The following is a 20,986-nucleotide window of genomic DNA, read 5'->3' as shown; positions in this document are numbered from 1 at the left end:
CCCTTGGTGGCTGTTTGTGTTTTGTTTTGGTTTGTTTTTCTGTTTAACTTACCTATTCATTTAATTTGGAATGCTCATGTGGTGCCGTGTGCACCCAGACCCCATTGATCCATTAGAGGTTGATTTTTATCCTTTGCTTGATGATTTCCCTACCTCAGTCCCAGATATCTCCACCCCCATGCTCCCACCAGTAGGTGTCCAGGCTGTTGCACTTACTCACGACGCCGTGAGGGTCATCTGGGCAGACAACTCTGTCCCAAAGAACCAGAAGACGACGGAGGTTCGTTTCTACACGGTCCGGTGGAGAACCAGCTATTCGACGAGTGCAAAGTACAAGGTGAGATTTTAACACATTGAATTTTTGAGGTATTTCATCTGCTCGTCTTTTATTTGCAAAGGCTCCGAGTTGACTCATTTTGTTGGGTTGACTCATTTTGTTGTTGGGTTGACTCATTTCGTTGAGTCGACTCATTTCGTTGGGTTAACTCATTTCATTGGGTTGACTCATTTTGTTGGGTTGACTCATTTCGTTGGGTTAAGTCATTTCATTGGGTTGACTCATTTCGTTGGGTTGACTCATTTCGTTGAGTTGACTCATTTTGTTGGGTTGACTCATTTCCTTGAGTTGACTCTTTTCCTTGAGTTGACTCGTTTCGTTGAGTTGACTCATTTCGTTGGGTTGACTCATTTCGTTGGGTTGACTCATTTTGTTGGGTTGACTCATTTCCTTGAGTTGACTCATTTCATTGGGTTGACTCATTTCCTTGAGTTCACTCATTTCCTTGAGTTGACTCATTTGGTTGGGTTGATTGGGGTTTTTCAGCTCCTGCCCCAAAAAACATCTCCAAATGAATCTATTTAGATTATGTTATTCCTGATTTTGGTTCACATCAACTGAGAGGAGACTTAGGTCTGGCTTTTTGCTGCAGGCCCTGAAGATTTTAAGTAATAACACATCTTTACAATGTATAAATGCCCCCACCTTGCTTTTACATCTACAGCTGAACTTCTTGCAGCCTCGGGTGCTGACTTGATCTGCAATGTTAGACCTCAGTTTTGTACGCTCGTGCAGTTTTAACGAGCTTTTAGGTAATTAAGGATGCCAGAACAATGCGTTGTGATGTTTCGAATGCTCGATCCAAGTTCTGTTTAGAGGTGGATTTCCGTGCCCAAAAAAGCGAGGAGCGTAGCACATTTCCCTTAGCGCTCGCCTGGCCGTTGGCGTTGAATTCCCAATTATTCGCAGATTTTCCCATTCGATTCTCCTGTTGTTTCAAAAATACACATCAAATCTAATCTAAAGTAGGGTTTAGCTTTTCCCAGTGAAGCTAAAAGTTTATAAATTGAACTTTGCCATGCCAACTTTGCCAAGTGTCCCGAACAGGCCTGGTGTAGCTTTACCCAAGGTACTTGCTGCACTCGCACCCCCTTCATCTCAATGTGATTTGAACTTCAAGGGCGTTTGCCACTCTTGAAATGCTAATATTGAGTATTGAGCGAAACGGTCAAAGAAGAACACTCAGCTGGAGACAAATAACTTTCTTTTTGGAATAAAAGAACCCGGTGTTTTTATGTTCTACCAAAGCCATTTTTGTCCAGGAATACATTTGAATTCTATTGTTTTATTCCATGGGCGTTTTGCCTGATGATGCGGAACATCTGAGCCTTTCCATAGTTACTAATCAGATTGACTTAGCCGTGGAGTATTTTATGCCATAAACAATGTAATTTCTTCTTTCTGGGGGAGGAAGATTCTTATTCCACGTATTTCAATCCAGCTTTTAGTCAAAGAATAATTCATAGAAACTCGAGCGGGTAGATTTTGCCGTCTTCGGCCAAGAGTTTATGAACACATAGGTTCTAAGCGATGCCTTATAGAGGGAGATTCTTGACCCCTTGTAGAGATAAGTTGAGAATTTTACACCATATTTATAATATTCAATTTGTCCGATGCTTTTCTTCTCACTCATCTCCTTTGATCCCGGTGCGGTTGGGTTCCAATTTTGCCAATTGGCTGAAAAAATGAATGAACAATGTAATATTCATGGCAACATCGATATCTTGAGTTGTTCATGGCGAGGCACATCAATAATATGTTTCAAATGGAATCTAGTATAGAAACATATTATATTAGGCAAAGCAAAAATGTATTTTGTTGATGCAAAAAGGCATCTCGGCTCGTATTTCAATCTCTGTCATAAATACGCGTTAATTCTAGGAACTGGGAAGCCTTAATTAGGATCATTCTAGCAGTAAAAAACGCTTTCTGAGCCCCCACTAATAATCAGGAGATATTAAAAACTGATTTTTTGGAAGGAACCCATCAAATAAGCTGGGAATGAGTGTTGAAGTCATGGAAAAGTCCCTATTAATTTTCCTCATGAAGGACATAGGGTTGGCTTCCAATTTCCATCGGGAAAAGAACACACGGCAAATTGCTTTGTCTTGGGAAAAGAGAAAGAGAAAGCCTCACAATAACTTATTTAACCGCCGGAATTATAGGCAGCAAGTCGAGTATCATATTTATGGTCCTAAAAACCCTCCTGTGAATAGTAATAAAGCTATTTTGCGTGCAAGGGGAATCTATTGTGACTGGAAAGATGGTTTTTTCTCTTTGCAGTCGGCGGACACGACGGCTCTGAGCCACACGGTGATGGGGCTGAAACCCAACACCATGTACGAGTTCTCCGTCATGGTCACCAAGGGCCGGCGCTCCAGCACCTGGAGCATGACGGCCCACGCCACCACCTACGAAGCAGGTACGGGAGGGCTTTTCTTGGCTTTGTTAATCAGCAGAAGCCTTAATGATGTAAATCCGTAGCGTATTTACCAAATTATCTGCGTTTCTTCACTTTTTGTCGTGTCGTCGGCACCTCACGTCGTTCTACGGTGTCATTGCAAGAAGTCGGGAGATGGCGGCATGTGTTTGTAGTTCTTTGCCCCATAATACATTGAATATCTGGGGCTTTTAGTGCTAATGATTTAAAATAGTTTTTGCCTTTCTAAGAAACCCAAGATCAACTATTCTCTTATTAAATAATGAGTCCACCACTTTAAAACTCACTTAAAACGTTGACTTAGGAAGTTCTGCGTGGTTTTCTCTCAAGTTCATGTCTTGCCATCTTATCCACTCAGTCAAAACAACTAAGTGACTTCTACCTAATGCTTTAATCACGAACTAAAGGGATATATTGAAAAATAACACACCGGGTCTGTTGACAATATTACGTGGACACATTTTAGCCGTTTGCTGGGTGCTGGTGCCCAACGCATGGGTCCAACCAAGACCAACAGAGTCGCAGCGACTGAAACCATGGCTGCAAAATTAGACAGAAAAAGGACAATTAAAAAAAAATAGGCGAGTGAGCCATCTTTTCAACTTGGAGACGTAGTGATCTCTACCAATAAGAACATCCCCTCCAAAATGTAATTATTGCTTTTATGCGCCATCGGTTAACACAGTAGGGAAATAGGATGCATTAATGGGTGCACGTATCCCGATCCCTTCAAACAAGGGTAGATTCTTCCATTCAATTTCCATTCCTTTTCCGAGAAGTTATTGGATCCCCTCTTGAAAATCCCGAGTAGATTTGCTTTTAAATAACTCCACCAAACCACGCTGCAGAATGACTCCATTTCCCATTCTTTATGACCGCCTATATGTTTGCTATACTCCCTTGCCTATAGATAAGAATGTCTGTGCTTTTGCTTCGAATATGTTTCTTCATCATCTCTTGTAGACAGCAACCAATGTAGTACATGCTATATATATTTTCCTGAGGGTGAACTGGCCCCAAAAACCCCATAAGTGCCGGTACAAATCAGCAGATACCAAATGAAGTCCGCTGGGCAATATTGATTTGTTGGTTGTTTTGTATTTTTTCGTTCTTAATGAAAACGGCAGTTAATTAACAAAGGGAAAATAAGGAGGGATAGACGCGTCCTTAGATTTGCCCTTGCGATCGCAATGCAATTATCTGAGCCCGATGGAACGGCTCTGTTAATTAAGGGCATCCTGCGCTGCTGATCTTTATTGCCTGGTCTGTACCCATTCCACGTGTTGGATTTCCCATCATGATATTAAAGAACGCACAGAGAAGTCTTAGAGCTACGCAGGGTGTTAATGAATCACAGAATCCCAGATTGGAAGGGACCTGGAAAAAGACTTAGAAATTTATGATTTTAGCCTCATAAAAGAGAGAAGATTTAGGAAGCGAAAGGGTTAGTTCAGGAAAATACATCCAAACGGTCAACATCAACAAATGGAGAGCGGTATTGAAGACAAGGATGCTGTTTGCATCCAGACGGATGGATGCGCTTTGGTAGGAATCCGGTCGTTGATGTGAAGCTGGAGAATATTGCGGAATAGGCTTAAGCAAACGAGAAGGGGAAAATGATGTTTAAAATCAAGTGTGATTCCTTTAACCCCTTGAGAAAATAATAATAATAATAGATAATGATAAGTATGGCCAATAATACCTTTTGGTGGCCACATGGACAGGACATGGATGCCGAGAAGATCGGACACCATTATACTCTCTATATGCCCCAAGTCATCGACGGCCTCTATCAAAACCAAGTAAATGAACAACGAGCTCAGCACAGATTTATTACTCCTCTCTCTTCAGTATTTTTGTTATAATTGCCCATTATTCCATTCTCATCCCCCATGCGATTTGAAAATAGCAGAGACACCGTGCAAGATGCAGTAAAACGGACACTTCAGGCTCAGAAATCCAACTTTCCCTCTTTACCGCAGCGGAAATAGAAAATGGAAGGATTTTCTGTCGTGTCCCGAGCGTGTAAGGAGTTCAAAAGAAGGTGAATAACTTCTCTTTTCAATTATTTTTGCTATTTGCAGCCCCCACGTCGGCTCCCAAGGACCTGACGGTGATCACGCGGGAAGGGAAGCCCCGCGCCGTCATCGTCAGTTGGCAACCGCCCCTGGAAGCCAATGGAAAAATTACCGGTAAAATCCACATTATCCTCTGTTTTTCTTTTGATTTCATTGTCCTGTTCATCTCTCGCTTTCCCTCTGTTTTTTTTTCTAGAATGCTCTTTAATCTGACACTATTTTATTTTCTCCCGCTTTTATCAGCCAACTCGGATACAAAGCAATAGCATGAATACAGCAAGATCTAGAACTTGCGGGACGTACATCTTTTATTTTCGCTATCTAATATAAGTTCAAACCGCAGCAACCTAAGTGAAGGTTTCATGGGCCGTGCTGCTCAAGGATAATTAGAAATGACTAATAATAAGCACTTTGTTTGGCGATAATGCGCCACATAATGATAGGTTGGGCGAATTTATTGGTTGATATTTAACTTTACAACAACGATTTAAGGAAAAAGACCTTTATATTGCCTGACAAAATGATCATTTTAGGCCGTTAATAGACATCTCAGAGGGATATAATTATTAGGAGAAATCTTGTCCAGCTTCAAAAATGTGCAGTTGGTGGTCGCTGCCATCCAGTGGGTTGGGGGGTGTCCCAGTTGAAATGCCCAATAAAATCAGGATATAATTCCACGTGGATGTCGCCCAGCAATACCGATTCTGAGGTCAGACTTGGGTAATGTGGGTGATTTCCCTCGGCGATATCGGCAGCACTTGACGAGGAAGATGTTGGGGTGAAATGGTTCTGGTTACACCGAACCTGTTTGGGAGGAGAAATGGGTGTTCGGGTGGACAATATGGTGAAGTGAGTGGGAACGGACCTGAAGGGAAAGGGGAAGGGGAAGGGGAAGGGAAGGGGAGAGGAAGGGAAAGGGAGAAGGAAGGGGAAGGGAGAAGGAAGGGGAAGGGAGAAGGAAGGGGAAGGGAAAAGGGAAGGGGAAGGGGAAGGGAAGGGAAGGGAAGGGAAGGGAAGGGAAGGGAAGGGAAGGGAAGGGAAGGGAAGGGAAGGGAAGGGAAGGGAAGGGAAGGGAAGGGAAGGGAAGGGAAGGGAAGGGAAGGGAAGGGAAGGGAAGGGAAGGGAAGGGAAGGGAAGGGAAGAAAAGGGAAGGGAAGGGAAGAAAAGGGAAGGGAAGGGAAGGGAAGGGAAGGGAAGGGAAGGGAAGGGAAGGGAAGGGAAGGGAGACGGGAAGGGAAGGGAAGGGAAGGGAAGGGAAGGGAAGGGAAGGGAAGGGAAGGGAAGGGAAGGGAAGGGAAGGGAAGGGAAAAGGGAAGGGAAGAAGAGAAAAGGGAAGGGAAGAAAAGGGAAGGGAAGGGGTAAGGAAAAGGGAAGTGGAAGCGGGAGAGGAAAGGGGAGGGAAAGGGAAAGCTGCTTCTTTTTCTATTGGGTAAACCTATTGGCCGGCGAATGCTGTGATTGTGGGTTTGTCCTACAAGTCAATGTTTAATGTCATGACGTTCCTCAAGGATGTTTGGACAGGAGACCCATCCCTGCTTTAAAAAGCGAACGCTGATATTTTGAAACTCTGATTTTTGTAATTCTGCTGGAATTCTTGTGCTTATCCAGCTTACATCCTCTTCTATACGTTGGACAAGAACTCTCCGATTGACGACTGGATCATGGAATCCATCAGCGGCGACCGGCTCACCCACCAGATCATGGACCTCAACTTGGACACCGTCTACTACTTCCGCATCCAAGCTCGCAACGCCAAGGGCGTCGGGCCCCTTTCCGAGCCCGTTTTCTTCCGCACGCTGAAAGGTTTGGATCTATAGCATCTGGCTACTAACAATCTATAGGATTTTCTTACAGTGGGAGCTCGCGGTTAATTCCGCGTCAGCCAGAAGGGATCGCACTGCTTCAAACTTGTTGGGAGATGAAAGCGCAACGCCGCACGTGGTAGTTGGCAAAAGTAAAGCACATAATGAGGCAGGAGCTCTATATTTTAAATTCAATCAGTTGCGGGGAAGCACTTTGACACCGCTTAGCTTTCTAGCGTCAATAATAAAGGTAATTAGAGCTGATGGGATTTCTCCAGGGAGGTCCCTTGGCGGTTTGGAACCTGTAATGAGTCGCTCCCATCAATGTGCAAAATGATGCCGAAAAATCCCAGCAAACTGAGATGCAACTTGACTTTGCACGGGGAAGATATTCTCAGCGCCTCGTTATTAACAACAAACTAATTAATACCTGATCCTCCTCCTTTAGCAGCCAAAACAGGGGCACGCGCTTTGTTTCCAGCTGGTGTTGCAACACCGATGTGCAAAAGAATCCATTTCCAATGAAAATTGCGCATTAAAATTCCTCTTCTCCCTTCCCCGGCGCTTGTCTGAGTGAAGCCCTGACATGATCTACCCCGAAATGATTCGTTATGAAGATGTAAGCGAGATTAATATTCGGGTTTAGCTGTCACTCGTTCATCGGCACCAAGGTAGGAAATGACTTTCACGAAAGACATGTAATTAATGAAAAACTCGGATGGCATGAACAGCAAAGCTATTCCAGGGAAGGAGAGAGCAGGTTATTGCCGTGTCTGTACAGAAAAGCCAACGATTTGGATATCAAATTAACATCTTGGCGGAAGGTGCTTGGAACTGGATGCAAGTTGGGCCTAAGAAGTCACAGCCTCAAACCTGGGCCTGAGAGACTTGGAATTAGCGTTCACACCCAACCTCTTTTTAATTAATTCAAAGTGACTTCATTTAAGCCAAGCTGCAGCAAATCCCAGTAAAACGAGCGCAAATTTCCCTTTTTCCTGCGCTAAAACACGGGACTGAGCGTTCAAACCGGGAGCGAAAAGCCTCCTGCAACAATTTTCGTGAATTAGAAAGGAAAAGAAAAATGATACCAATTTATTCTGAGCTTATCACCCCCTGCCCAGGTTTGCGGGACTTTCCTTGTCTACGGTGTGTTTTGCTTGGAGTGAATTATTGGGAAGATCCTGATTATCCATCCTCCCCTGCCATGGAATGGGAGGAGATGCGACTTTGCGGGCGCTTCGTCTCCATCAGGCGGGTGGTGCCAACTTAATTTCATGCTCAACAATTTGTGCCAAGCGCAAGTCCGCCCATTAGGCTGAGTTTAAAATGAGTCGAGGCGTCAAGATGTAATAACCGCGGACTAATGAGATATGAAAAGATAGACTCGGATATCAAACTAAACCAAAAGATTAATGCGCTGGGTATCAGCTACTTTGTAATGTTTACACAACGCACCGTGAAGCTCATTTGGGAAATGAATCTGAGATCAGACGGCACCAGCAGATACCAAAAAGATGAATTTACGCATTTGTTACGTCTTGTAATAACCTACAAGGGCTATGTCTGATACCCTGCCATGAATACTTGATGATATCCACCCTAAATATGTCATGTTCAATAACATTCGACTCTATTTTTGACAAATCTATCCCTACACTTGAGGTGAAAAGACTTTCTGAAGTCTTGAGTGCGTTTTGAATTATGCAAACGCATCCGTTTCGTGCCCTTAATGATTATTAGCAGATGTGGGTGTGCCATATGGTGACATTGCCGGCAAATCTACGTCGCGATCAGACCGAGTCGTAGATCACGAGCAACTACACAGCGTCCAAGATCCACCAAGTCGCCCACCGTCTTCTTCCATGTACATAAAACTCCTCCGTTACTCGCGTTGCGAGTATTTGTAGCGACTTTACTAATGAGAACGTAGCGATCAGGGACTAAAAGGGGTGTTTAGTAGTAAATAACACTACCACAGAGCAATGAGTTTATATTCTTCCAACTTTACGGGCGAATCTTTGGCTGATTGGGATGGTCATTACGCTGCAAACTTGAGTCAATCTACAACAGGTCGAGGATCTGCTCTTTTTCTGCTCCGGCTGCTTGAATTTATCACTTCAAGCCTAAAGAACCTGATGCACGTGTTCTTAGGGACCTGGAATAGAAAGGTGAAACGGATTGAATGGCAACGATTTTGTTCTGTCGTTTAGGCCAAAATTGGAGGTTATTACTAGGAGTTTATTATTTACTGAGTCTCGATGACTTCAGTAAGTATTATATATACATTACTGAAAATTAAAGAGCCGTTCTCGCCTAGCGGGATCACGCCAAACATTAATACATAGGAAATGAAACTGGTTGCCTGTTAAGGCACCTGTAGCCACAATAAAGAGCTGGATGAGGTGGGTTGGGAAGGGAAGATGTGCCGGGGATGCTTTGGGGCAGCATTTCCAGCCCTGCAGTGCCCTCTAATGCTGCTCCACGGGCTGGTTCAGCATCATGTCCCATTCAAACGTCAGCCGCTTGTCATTGAGACATTTGTCCCCAAGGAAAGGTGATAACCCAGGTATGGCGCCCAGACTTTTAGGCATTTCTATTTAACTTCCAGATTCATGTGCCAAATCACTTCTTTTTCCCCCAATTTCCTGTACTTAAGCTTCTTGCATCATTTATGAAGCGGAGGGTTGGGTAATGCTCGTTCATAGTAGCTACTGATGAAGTTTAATTCCCTCCGCCGCATCATAAATAGCCAGAAGTTGTAGCTGGGCAGGAAAGCTTTTAATATCAAATTTCTTATTAATATTGAATTTTTGTAATATTGAGTTTTTGTAATATTGACTTTTGAAGCCTTGTCCGGTGCGTTCCAGATCGTTTATGGTTATTCCGCAAAAACCATGCAAATAGTTTTAAACCCCTCTGTAAGGAGCTGAACCCATGAGAATATAAGTCAGACTGAGCTTGTGGGTGGTTTGATTTATTCACAGAAGCAGCTTCTCTCTGGCTTTCCCTCGTTGGTTAATTAAGCTTCCCGGATCATATAGAAAAAGAACAAGAGGATGAAAGAAACGCCACGGTCAAGGTTGCACATTGGTGAAAATATGCGATATAAGGCGCGTTTCAAGCTGTGCGTAGAGTTCGGGACGATGCTTATTGTTGTATGGTGGTCCTATGAGGGAGTTGAACTCAACAACCCAGCTTGAAATGGTGGATAATTCTGTGTTTGTCCTCTCAGGATCTCTCTGAGAAAGGGAATGAAGCTCCTCCTATAGTCGATGGGATGTCTGGGTTTGTCTCCAAGGAGCCGCCAACCTCTAATGCCGTTCTCTCTTTCTTGCAGTCGAGCATCCCGACAAAATGGCCAATGACCAAGGTACGGTACCATCAATATGTCCCTTTTGTTTTGGGGGATGCGCTCATCACCTGGGCCGCACACCTGATGAGCCAGACGCTGGCATGCTAATTAATCTTGTTAATGAAGTTCTGCTCGGCTGATGCTGCTGCTTTGATGGGGAGAGATGTAAATGTTTCGGGAGCGGAAATTGTTTTGTCTCTTTTCTGAAGGGCCAATTAAAATGTCAAGCTTCTTTGTATGAAATACATTTTGAGTCTCTCCGCTGCACTTCTGAATAATTCACATTAAGTATCATTAAGCTCGGCATAATTTCCAGGTTCCTCTCGCTCCCTTTGGTGGGTTAGAGATGAAAGTTCAGAAGTGAGAGATCAGGAATCATCTTTTCTCTCGAAACAGCAGCTCCTGTTTCACAATAGCAAGGTTTAGTCAACTTTTCAAGGCATTAGCATGTACGTTTTCCAAATATGAATATATGTCTGATTAGTCTCGGTTCCTCCGCTCCTATCTCCATTTGAACACTTGTGAAGTCTGTTGCTAAGATGTTTTTCTTTAGACCTATTATTTATTCCCAAGTATTTCTTGTAATTAGTGGACATTTTTGTGACATCTGCCGGAGGAAACAGTCACGGGGACCGAGATCCAAGTCAACTCTAGACCCTTTCTTAGGTTTTACTTTGAGCTGGAGCATCCCTGGACGTAACCCAGAGCATATTTCATCACCGGGTCATTTTACTTGTGCGCACTGTGTTCTCCATATTTTTGTGCTTTAGGATTGTAGTAAACAAGAAATTTTCCACCTTTAGTTTTATCTTCTATGGGCTTGTCGATACCTGAATTCGGTTTCATCTTTACATGACCTCAACGTTTCGTTCTATTAAGATCTTGGCCTTCACGCAACTCTGGCAAAGCCAACAGGAGTAGGCCTCACTGTGACTACTCCAAGCACCAGCATGAAGATGAACAAAATCAAGCTGTCTAAAAGCTCATTTACCTTAGAAATCATCACAGCAAATTCTTTAATCACCCTGAACCAACTGAAGTCAACGGGAGACTTAAAATGACTCGGTGCTTTGCACAGGGCCCTTCGGGCCGTCTCTGCCACCAACGCGATTCTTATTGAGTGGCATCAATTAACTCTGGCGGGTCATTTGTCTTTAATGACGGCTCTTTAATGTCTCACCCCAGTTTTCATTTGATAAAACAGGATTATATTCTTTAGTCTGTATTTTGGCGATATAGGACTTGTCAACGTGTTGAGTCAGTTGTCTGCAGTTCAACCTTTGCCACATTGGGTTCTTGGCGGCGCATTGCTCCTGGCCCAGTTGGAACCTTCCTGTCCTCATTCTTCTGCATGAAAATACATCTACAGCTCGATATCAACCACAAAATAATCACAGCGTCAAGCGGAAAGCGTCAAGTTTGCCTCTTTTTTTCCCCAAAAATGGAAAGCATCCTGAGGAGGGACTACAGGAACCACAAATGACATTTTCAGAAGGGTTAATCCTGTATATCGAGTTTGTTTCCTGAGCCGTGGTTGAGACAACCCCCTCTGGATGCTCTTGCAAAGGTACCCATCGCCCTATTAGAGCCAGAAATGAAATGAGCAGCTGCCGACACAAATATCTTTACAACAAAAATGTCGTGTATAACGCCTTAAAAAGTGCTGTTCCCTTAATGCAAGAAGCACTAAAGTTGGGACTTGGTTTTTCTAAGTCTCCAATATCCTGACTAAATTTCCCAATGCATTACGCTGCCTCTAAGATGTTTTGGTGTAGGCTAAACATAACAAACCATAAAACATTTAGCACTCTCCTGTGGAGATACCCGGCTTCCCAAACACAATATAACCCAGGGTCGCAACATATTCACCCGCCACAGCGTGAATAAATGGCTTTAATGTCATCTCGCTAAACAGATTTACTGTATCCCTTCCATTTATCCTGATTTTGCCCGCTTTTACAGCACAACATTTCGCAACCTTGCTTTCTGGGCTTCAGGTTGTTGTAACTGCGCAATTACGCTGATTGAAAAGATGATTACATTGAAGTCTCTTCTGATGATAATCATCTCCCATTTATTTAGGGCCATTCATCACAAAACACTTCCCAAATTGGTAGACAAAGTGATTCGGGCGAATTTCGTTGCAATGTGCAGGAATACAAGAAGTAGAAGTTGTTTAACGGGGCACAGCACCAACAAACAACCCTGCCCTAAGTTGTCAGGATTTTTATGATAGCCCTTCACGTATCAAAACCCACCCTCAGTTAATATTTATTAATATTATTCATGTTATTCATATTATTCATATTTATCTGACCTAAGGGATGGCAGAGCCAATAACTCAAGTGGCCAATGGTCTTATGGAATCGGTGTTGATTTACCACTCATCTTGGGGGAAGAGGTTGTGCCCATGATCCACCGTCCCAGTAGAGCATCCCCTGAGGCTGTGGCACCTGGGAAGGTTCATTTGACTTAAAAAATAATGAGCTTTATAGGAAGGATTAACCACATTTGCGTCTTGGCGATAGCGCAGTGGGTCCATACCAAGAGCAGGCCGGTGGCACAAGTTTGGTCTTTGCCAGAAGAGCCGCTTCTACCGTTGACTTTGACTTCTCCCATGTCAGTAGAGGCGAAGAGGAGCTTGGTAGGACTCTCCCAACCTTTGCGATTCTCCTTCTATGGGACGTGAGGAAGCCGAGATGCTCGTCTTGGCAAAAACAAGGACGTACCATCACGACTAATTAGCCCATAAACAGGAGAAAATAAAGCAGAGGTGAAGATGAGCGCCTCCATTTTTCCTATAATTGCAGCACCAACAGCCAAAACAGTTTTGGAATAAGAATTCTGTCCCTTCTTCTGTTCTTTGTTAGAAAAGAGGCGATATTTTTCTAAAAACCGAGCAGTTGTGCTTCCACAAGCGGGGAAGTAAATCAAGAAAACTTTGCTTAATTGCAATGGAAAGCACCTGGTGGGTGGAGAACGTGCCCGGGATTTTCTGTCCGTCCCCATCCCACCGCTTGTGAGCAAAAGCAGCTGTCGGAACCATTGCCGACACAGCCGGATGCTGCCGTGGCACCTTCGTTTGTCACTCTAACGAGCACATTTGGAGGAGGTGGAATAAAAAACATCACCAGAAGCAGGCAAGCTGTGCAAAGGGCTGGGATGCAGTTTGCTTTCCAAAGCCTCCTTTGGTGACAGGTATTTCCCAGCACATATGGGATGAATTTCTCCCGCTGTTGAAAGGTTTAAACCTTGTCAGGCAGGCGCCGTCTCAAGCAACAAACTTGACTTTGCTGGTTTACCTGTCAAACGGTATCCGACGGTATTTTTTTCGGCCAACAGGTCGTCACGGGGATGGGTCGTACTGGCCGGTGGACACCAACCTGATCGACAGGAGCAGCCTGAACGGTAAATAAAAATCACAGAATCGCAGAATGGACTGGGTTGGGAAAGCCCTCAGAGATCATCCAGTCCAACCCTTGGGCCAACTCCAGTCCATTGACCAGATCATGGCACTAAGTGCCATGGCCAATCTCAGGTTAGAAACCTCCAGGGCCGGCAAGTCCAGCACCTCCCTGGGCAGCCATTCCAATGCCTGACCACTCTCTCTGTGAAGAATTGCTTTCTAATCTCCAGCCTAAATTTAAGTTTAAGCCCCCTTGTCCTCTTGCTGACTGTCTAGAAGAGCCCAATCCCCCCCTGGCTAGAACTGCCCTTCAGGTGGTTCTAGAGAGTGCTGAGCTCACCTCTAAGCCTCCTCTTCTCCAGACTGAACAAGCCCAGCTCCCTCAGCCTCTCCCCATAGGGCTTGTGCTCAAGTCCTTTCCCCAGTCTTGTTGCTCTTCTCTGGACCCGCTCCAGCACTTCAATCTCTTTCCTGAGCTGAGGGGCCCAGAACTGAACACAACACTCCAGGTGTGGCCTCCCCAATGCAGAGCGCAGGGGAAGGATCAGTGTCCTTGTCCTGCTGACCACGCTGCTTTGGATACAGGACAGGACCCCATTGGCCTTCTTGGCCACCTGGGCACACTGGTGGCTCCTGTTGAGCTTCCTGTCCATGAGTCCCCCCAGGTCCCTTTCTGCCTGACTGCTCTCCAGCCACTCTGTGCCAGCCTGGAGCGCTGCAGGGGGTTCTTGTGGCCAAAGCGCAGGACCCGCCACTTGGCCTTGGTGAACTTCAGCCCATTAAATAAATTACTAAATTAAAAAGGCCCCGTCCAACCGTGCTCCAGAATTAAGTCCAAAACTGCATCGCTCGGTATGATCATCCCATCGCAAGAGGTGATGGAGATGATCATCGGAGATCGCCACTGCCATGGCAATGCCTCTAAAATGTAAATGCATTTTTCATTATTGTATTTCAATGTAAGCTTTATGCAGAATTTAGTCTTTTTTTAGTTAATCCTGCCCTAAAATAGGGAGAAATGAGAGGAAACCCTGTGGATTAACAAACTAACTGGACCTCATCAGCCGGGGTGTAGATATTCTATCAATAACTTAATATTCCTGACCCCATCTCCGGTGCCTAATGAAGCGTCGTCATCTCACGTTATTGAATAAAACAGACAAGATTACCTCAAATGTGGTTATCAAGTGAGGTTTGAAGGCAGCAAATAATTAGGAGGCGCATAGCTGATTAACTCACGTTGATTATCTTCCTCAGCCAAGACGAGGAGGGAATGCAGAGTTTTTGGTGCCTTTTTCTGTCTTTTAAAGGGTTTATTTTTTTACAATGCCTTTGACTCAGCTTGGAAATGAAAAGGAAATCAAAGCCCCAAATCTTTGGGATTTGTGTACCCGCTGGCAATGCCGAAAGGACGGCGCTCGCCGCTGCGCGTCCTATTCAGACGCCTGCAAAAACAACAAGAACGGGACGAATTATTGAAATACAATCATTATTTAAGTAAAGAAAGGCTATTAGGTTGGAAAATCAAAGCAGAATATTACAATTAAATTATATCTATCGCTAACTAAAGCTGTTATTTTTAAAGATTCATCCTTTTTGCCTTGAGTTGTGCTCGAGTTGAACTCAACTTGTCGAAGAGTGAGAACTCTTGAGTTCCTTATGAAATCTTGGCCATATGTAGCTCAGCTCTTCCCTTTACATCCCATTCCACCAATATTCAATTTTTCTCCAGGTTTAAGTGGAAAGATAATTTGGGGTTTGCGAGTTTGTAACCTTATAGGATGCAAAATGGCTTGCTCGGTGTTTTGTGGAGGTGTATTTAACGTAGGACCCGACGCCGCGTTGGGCGTTATCCAGCAAGATAATAACAATCTAAGATGTGCAATGGGGAAAAAATCAAGTGAAAAGCGAGGGACCAGCAGTTGAAGTCGGTTTGGGACTCGACACCAGAAACGATGCTCTTTTTGGTCCCCGTTTTGCTGCCGCGTTGCTCATCGCTTCGGAAGATTGAGCCCCGAACCTTCTCGAGTGTGACGTGGGGAGCGGAGCAATACATGAAATCTCTGTTTCCCTTTCAGAGCCCCCCATTGGGCAGATGCACCCGCCCCACGGCAGCGTCACCCCCCAGAAGAACAGCAACCTCCTGGTCATCATCGTGGTCACCGTGGGCGTCATCACGGTGGTGGCCGTGGTGGCCGTGGCCGTCATCTGCACCCGGCGCTCCTCGGCGCAGCAGAGGAAGTAAGTTCACCAATAAATCCAAATCCATACGGGCAATAACAAAGGATGGGGACGCAGGTTTGGGGGCTGAGCCGCTTTTTGGGGCTCGATCTTTTCATTTTAGAGGTGTCGCTTGTTGCCGGTGAGTGGAGAACATCCCCAGGCTGCGCGGTAAACCATGGTAAAACAAATATCCCCGACGTGGCGAGCCTTGAAAAATAAGAATGCCCTGCACAGCTCGCTGCTGTTTATATATAATTCAGACAGAGGAAAGGATCGATTGCATTGATTTAGAGGCAAAAAGGAAAGGATTTGTCTGTGTCTGGTGATGCTGCCAGACTTTCCGGCTCCTCGCTCGCTCACCTTTAGGAGGATGTTTTCTTCTCCACGCACTCCGGCTGCAAAAGTCCGCCGGTAAAAAACAGCCGGAACTGGTTCTTAAATACCTGGGGAAAATTAGGCATAAAGTTCTTGTCCGTTTTTATGTGTAAGTAGGAGTGGAGTTTGAAACAGAGCTGGGTTCGATGTGTTTAATGCGTTGAAAATGATTCTGTTAGTTTGCTATGAACTCATTGTATAATAATACAATGAATAGTAAAATAATAGTATATTTTCAATGAAGGGTATATATACTATTATTTTACTATTAGCTCATTGTATAATAATACAATGAATAGCAAAAGAATAGTATCTATACTATTAATTAGCGTATAATAATATATATCCCTATTCTATTCTATTCTATTCTATTCTATTCTATTCTATTCTATTCTATTCTATTCTATTCTATTCTATTCTACTCTATGCTATTCTACTCTATGCTATTCTACTCTATGCTATTCTATTCTATATACTGTTATATAATCTATACTATTTAATAGTATACTATATATATTATATATGTATATAATATATAATGGTATACTATACTGTTATTTCCAGTTATGTGAAATTCGAAGTGGAGCCAATGGGTTTGAAACAGAGCTGGGTTTGATGTGTTTAATGCGTTGAAGATTCTACTATTATTTTACTATTAACTTGTATAATAATACAATGAATAGTAAAATAACAGTAGAATTTTCAATTAATAGTACATATAGTATTATTTTACTATTAGCTCATTGTATAATAATCCTATGAACAGTAAAATGATAGTATAATAATACAATGAATAGTTCTTAATGTCTATACAGTGGGTTGCCCCAAAGGAACCGTTTGCCCCATTTCACCCCAAGTTGCCCCAAACGAACCATTTCTGCGATCAAAGCGGGGCATATAAAGGGCCATCAAAATTAAACGAGGGACCTTAAATTTCGATCCTGAATTCCCTCGAAACGGGGTGCTGGTAGGAATGACTTTGTCTCTGCCCTGTTTCTGGATCCTGCAATAATTGAGATTAAGCCACTTGCTGTAATGACATCTTCAAAGCATGAGGAGCTCGTTGTCATCACTAATGACGTTATCGTCGCTCCTGGGCCAGGTAGGTCCATTCAGAGCTTAAGCTTAGAGAAGATGAATCCCAGTTGAACCCTAAAATAAGGGAAAATACCACTTTGTAGACCTGCTTCTTCCAGGGGTGTTTTTTAAGGCTTCAAGGTATAACAGAAATCCATAACATGCCAGAAAAATCAGCGTGTGGACCGGAATCATGAGGTTGTGACTTCCCCAGGAGAAAAGGTGAGGGTGGACGTCTAGTCTGAGTCTCTTAGATAATTAATTAGTGCTTATTTAAGCCATTAAATATAAAGCATGTTCTTGAACGAGAGTTCAACCCATTAGTATGTTGGGTGGGGGCTACAAAAAATAAGCTAAGACTGGTTTAAATCCTTTATAGTTTTTTTGTACAGGGCCTCTCTACGAGTTGAATTTCCATTAATACAGCGCAAAAGGCAAAGTGCACATTTCTACCAGGTTGAAAGAGCTAAAAATAGAAAATATTAACACTGGAAGGGTAATGAAGGTGAATTAATGGTTGCATTGATGGTTGAGTCTCTTCCAAGTGGTTCATGCAGGAGGTGGTTACGACATCGCGTCTGCATCCTATCCCCAAAACCATCCATGAGCAAAACTGAACGCTTTTAATAATACAAGCAAATACTTGTTTTGCCCAGGAGAACAGTTTATTTCCGAGCTCTTCAGATAGAGACGCCTGCAGTTGTTGCTCGGAAAATAAATGAGGCTGAGTTGTTAGAACCTGCACTGTTTTCTCTGGAGGAACGCAACGGGAAAATGAAGAGTAATCTGCGTTTGTAATTGAAAAATGATGCGGTGTCGGAGCTTTGCGGGTGTGCTGGGTGATGGCTGAAGTGCTGGAAACTCCACAAATAGATAATGAGAAAGAGTTTGCTCTCTAGAGACTTTATTCTGCAAGTACAGCCTAAGTTCTGTCATTATTCAAGATTGCATGAGCGTGATATGGATTAGAAGGGCAGAGCTGAGGTCTGGTTTTACATCTGTCCTTAGGAATAGAACAGATATCAGCATAGGGTGCAAAGTGGGTGCGTTTCGTGGTGTAAAATAACTGAACAACAAGAGCAACTTCGTTTTGCAGTTCCAAACTCCTTGTCTTCCCAGTCCCTACTCCAGGTAGCAAATGGGTAATGGACTGAATTTGAATTCCGCTGTAAATCTCAACGTGAACTTCCAAGGCGTCAGTTGGCGAGGTTTGAAGCCGACGTTGTTGCTTTCATGACTGTTTCTATACGTATAAACCCCTTGTGTGGTGCAAAACAATCCCACCACCCCACTAATTCGGGGGTAGATGCGTTTTTCGGAAGCCGAACCTCAACAACATTCCAGGGGAGGCTTGATTTTCATTTCTTGATGACTTTTTCCTATGCCCTCCCGGCTCTGATTCCATTTGCTGCTCACGGGCTGTGAGAACATCAATAATTTGTGAGAAAAAACGAGGCAAACCAGGCTAGATCATGGTATATATTTTTTTTCAACCCTATCATTTGTAGTTACAGCTGAAATGACACATTCATTATCATTTGAGTTATGTATAAAATGACTTTGGGGCTTGAATTTCTCCCGCCTGGTTCCAGCCTGGAGAAATGAATCATTTTCGATTGAAAATGATAGAAAATCCTCAAGTGAAGAAATATTTCTTTGTTTAGAACCAAAATTATGGACTAGAAAGAACAACTTGAACTTCAGGCAGGTCAGAAGTTAAGGTCGGAATGGAAGTGCTTGTAATTATTCTTGTTAATGAGGATGGCACATGGGGCTGTGCAAGAAGGTATTAAAGAACTGCCTTTATTCCATGTTCTTTATCGAAATACCGTCATTTAAAATAATTAATTTTGGCATTTGAATGATCAGATTTCTGATACAACTTCCTCTCCAGCTGTAAATTATTTGCTCCATATTGAAGGAGTTTCAATCTTCTTTTTCACTGCAGGAAACGCGCGACCCACAGTGCCGGGAAAAGGAAGGGCAGCCAGAAGGACCTGAGACCGCCGGACCTGTGGATCCACCACGAGGAGATGGAAATGAAGAACATGGAGAAGCCAACGGGCTCGGAGCCCGCAGGGAGGGATTCCCCAATGCAGAGTTGCCAGGACATCACCCCCGGTAGCCACAGCCAGTCGGAAACGCAACTGGGGAGCAAGAACACCCCCCAACCCACCGGTGGGTTTTATGGGGCGATTTGGGGAAATTAGAACCATAGAATCATCCATTGGGTTGGGTTGGGTTGGGTTGGGTTGAGAAGGACTTTGATAGATCATCTAGAATCATCCGTTGGGTTGGGTTGGGTTGGGTTGGGTTGGGTTGGGTTGGGTTGGGTTGAGTTGGGTTGGGAGGGACTTCGATAGTTCATCTAGAATCATCCGTTGGATTGGATTGGGTTGGGTTGGGAGAGACTTGGATAGTTCATCTAGAATCATCTGTTGGATTGGGTTGGATTAGGTTGGGTTGGGTTGAGTTGGGTTGGGTTGAGAAGGACTTTGATAGATCATCTAGAATCATCCATTCGGTTGGGTTGAGTTTCGTTGGGAAGGACTTTGATAGATCATCTAGAATCATCCATTGGATTGACTTGGCTTGGCTTGGCTTGGCTTGGCTTGGCTTGGCTTGGCTTGGCTTGGCTTGGCTTGGCTTGGCTTGGGACATAGATCATCTAGAATCATCCATTGGGTTGGGTTGGGTTGGGATGAACTTTGATAGATCATCTTGTCCAACCCCATTCGATGTCATCCAATTATTTTTCCGTCATCATCATATAAATTTTCTTTAATTTGATGTTGGTGTTCAGTGACCTTAGCCCGGGTGGAGATGGGAAGAACTGATGTTCGTAGATGATTTTTGCAGTGGTTTCAGCCTAGGGGAAAACTCATCGTTTGGGGTTTTTACACCGTTCTAAGTTCAAGTCCACCATCACGGTAGAAAGTCTTGGGAGAGGCTGGTGGGCAAAACACAGCACAGGAGTTGAAGACATAAAGATATTTGTCTTGAGTTCATCACGAACACATTGTGAGTGACAAGAATATTCAGAATATATAGGTTGGGGCTGTAAATAGTGAATTTGACTTTGTCAGATGCTTTTATCCCTTTTCCGTAGCTCCTGTCCTTACAAGGAAAAGTTCAAAAGGGACTTTCTCAAATTTCTAAGTGGATCTGATTTTCTTCTTGGGGGGCTGATAGTTTAGGATTTTGGAAGATAGTCGTGACCATGATTTCCGTTGTTCTTCACACAAACCTCCCCGTCATTTTAGACATTGAGAAGACACAACCAGAAGGTTCCTTGTGTCTAAACAGATACAGGAGAGCTGATCCAGGGCCAAAAAGCTCCATGTGAGCTCCATTGATTGCACTGAGCTCACGGTAGGAAATCATCACCGCATCTGAACAAGATAATGACAAACACCAGGCGACGTGTTTGACGTGCAAACACCTTGACCCGTAAATAAATGCCTTTCAGTTCTCATCTAGATGGGCTAATTATGATCCAAGCCCAAATACAGGAAGATCCAGACGCATCTTTAATTTGCCGTAAGTTCTGATTAAAAACCAAGATGGAAGAAGCACCCTGAATCACCCGACAATCAGGACATGGGGCTTTGTGGCATCTCACGATGATTTCCATCCTTCAGATGTATTTCAAAGACCAATTTTTATACAGCAAAGGTAGCCCAAGGAGTCGTTGCAGGTGATGATATTTAATGATGGGTTAAAATAACTGAATGATTGCCTTGTTTTGGCCCAGGTCCCGAGCCGGAGGACGTTGGCAGCAGCATGTCCACGTTGGAGCGCTCGCTCGCCGCCCGCCGCGCCACCCGCGCCAAGCTCATGATCCCCATGGATTCCCAACCAACCAACCCCCGTGAGTGCCGCAACCGTCCCCATAT

The 20,986-nt window shown here is 43.9% G+C and overlaps 1 protein-coding gene across 7 annotated transcripts in view; it reads left to right on the top strand.

The window, feature by feature from the left end:
• The window catches only part of LOC136114956 (netrin receptor DCC-like), a 333,036-nt gene that overhangs the window by 292,024 nt on the left and 20,026 nt on the right, over window positions 1–20,986 (top strand). For 5 of the 7 annotated variants that reach the window (XM_071801758.1, XM_071801756.1, XM_071801757.1 and 2 more), the window contains 9 exons: window positions 99–337; window positions 2,621–2,759; window positions 4,862–4,969; window positions 6,464–6,658; window positions 9,995–10,027; window positions 13,352–13,417; window positions 15,494–15,656; window positions 19,039–19,268; window positions 20,845–20,961. In XM_071801758.1, the coding sequence (XP_071657859.1) occupies window positions 99–337; window positions 2,621–2,759; window positions 4,862–4,969; window positions 6,464–6,658; window positions 9,995–10,027; window positions 13,352–13,417; window positions 15,494–15,656; window positions 19,039–19,268; window positions 20,845–20,961 (1,290 nt within the window). The remainder of the gene's footprint in view (window positions 1–98; window positions 338–2,620; window positions 2,760–4,861; window positions 4,970–6,463; window positions 6,659–9,994; window positions 10,028–13,351; window positions 13,418–15,493; window positions 15,657–19,038; window positions 19,269–20,844; window positions 20,962–20,986) is intronic. The other 2 variants (XM_071801760.1, XM_071801759.1) reach the window with 1 other exon arrangement.

Source organism: Patagioenas fasciata, chromosome Z (genome assembly GCF_037038585.1).
Source record: "Patagioenas fasciata isolate bPatFas1 chromosome Z, bPatFas1.hap1, whole genome shotgun sequence".
Taxonomy (NCBI): domain Eukaryota; kingdom Metazoa; phylum Chordata; class Aves; order Columbiformes; family Columbidae; genus Patagioenas; species Patagioenas fasciata.
This window is presented reverse-complemented; position numbering and strand designations above follow the sequence as displayed.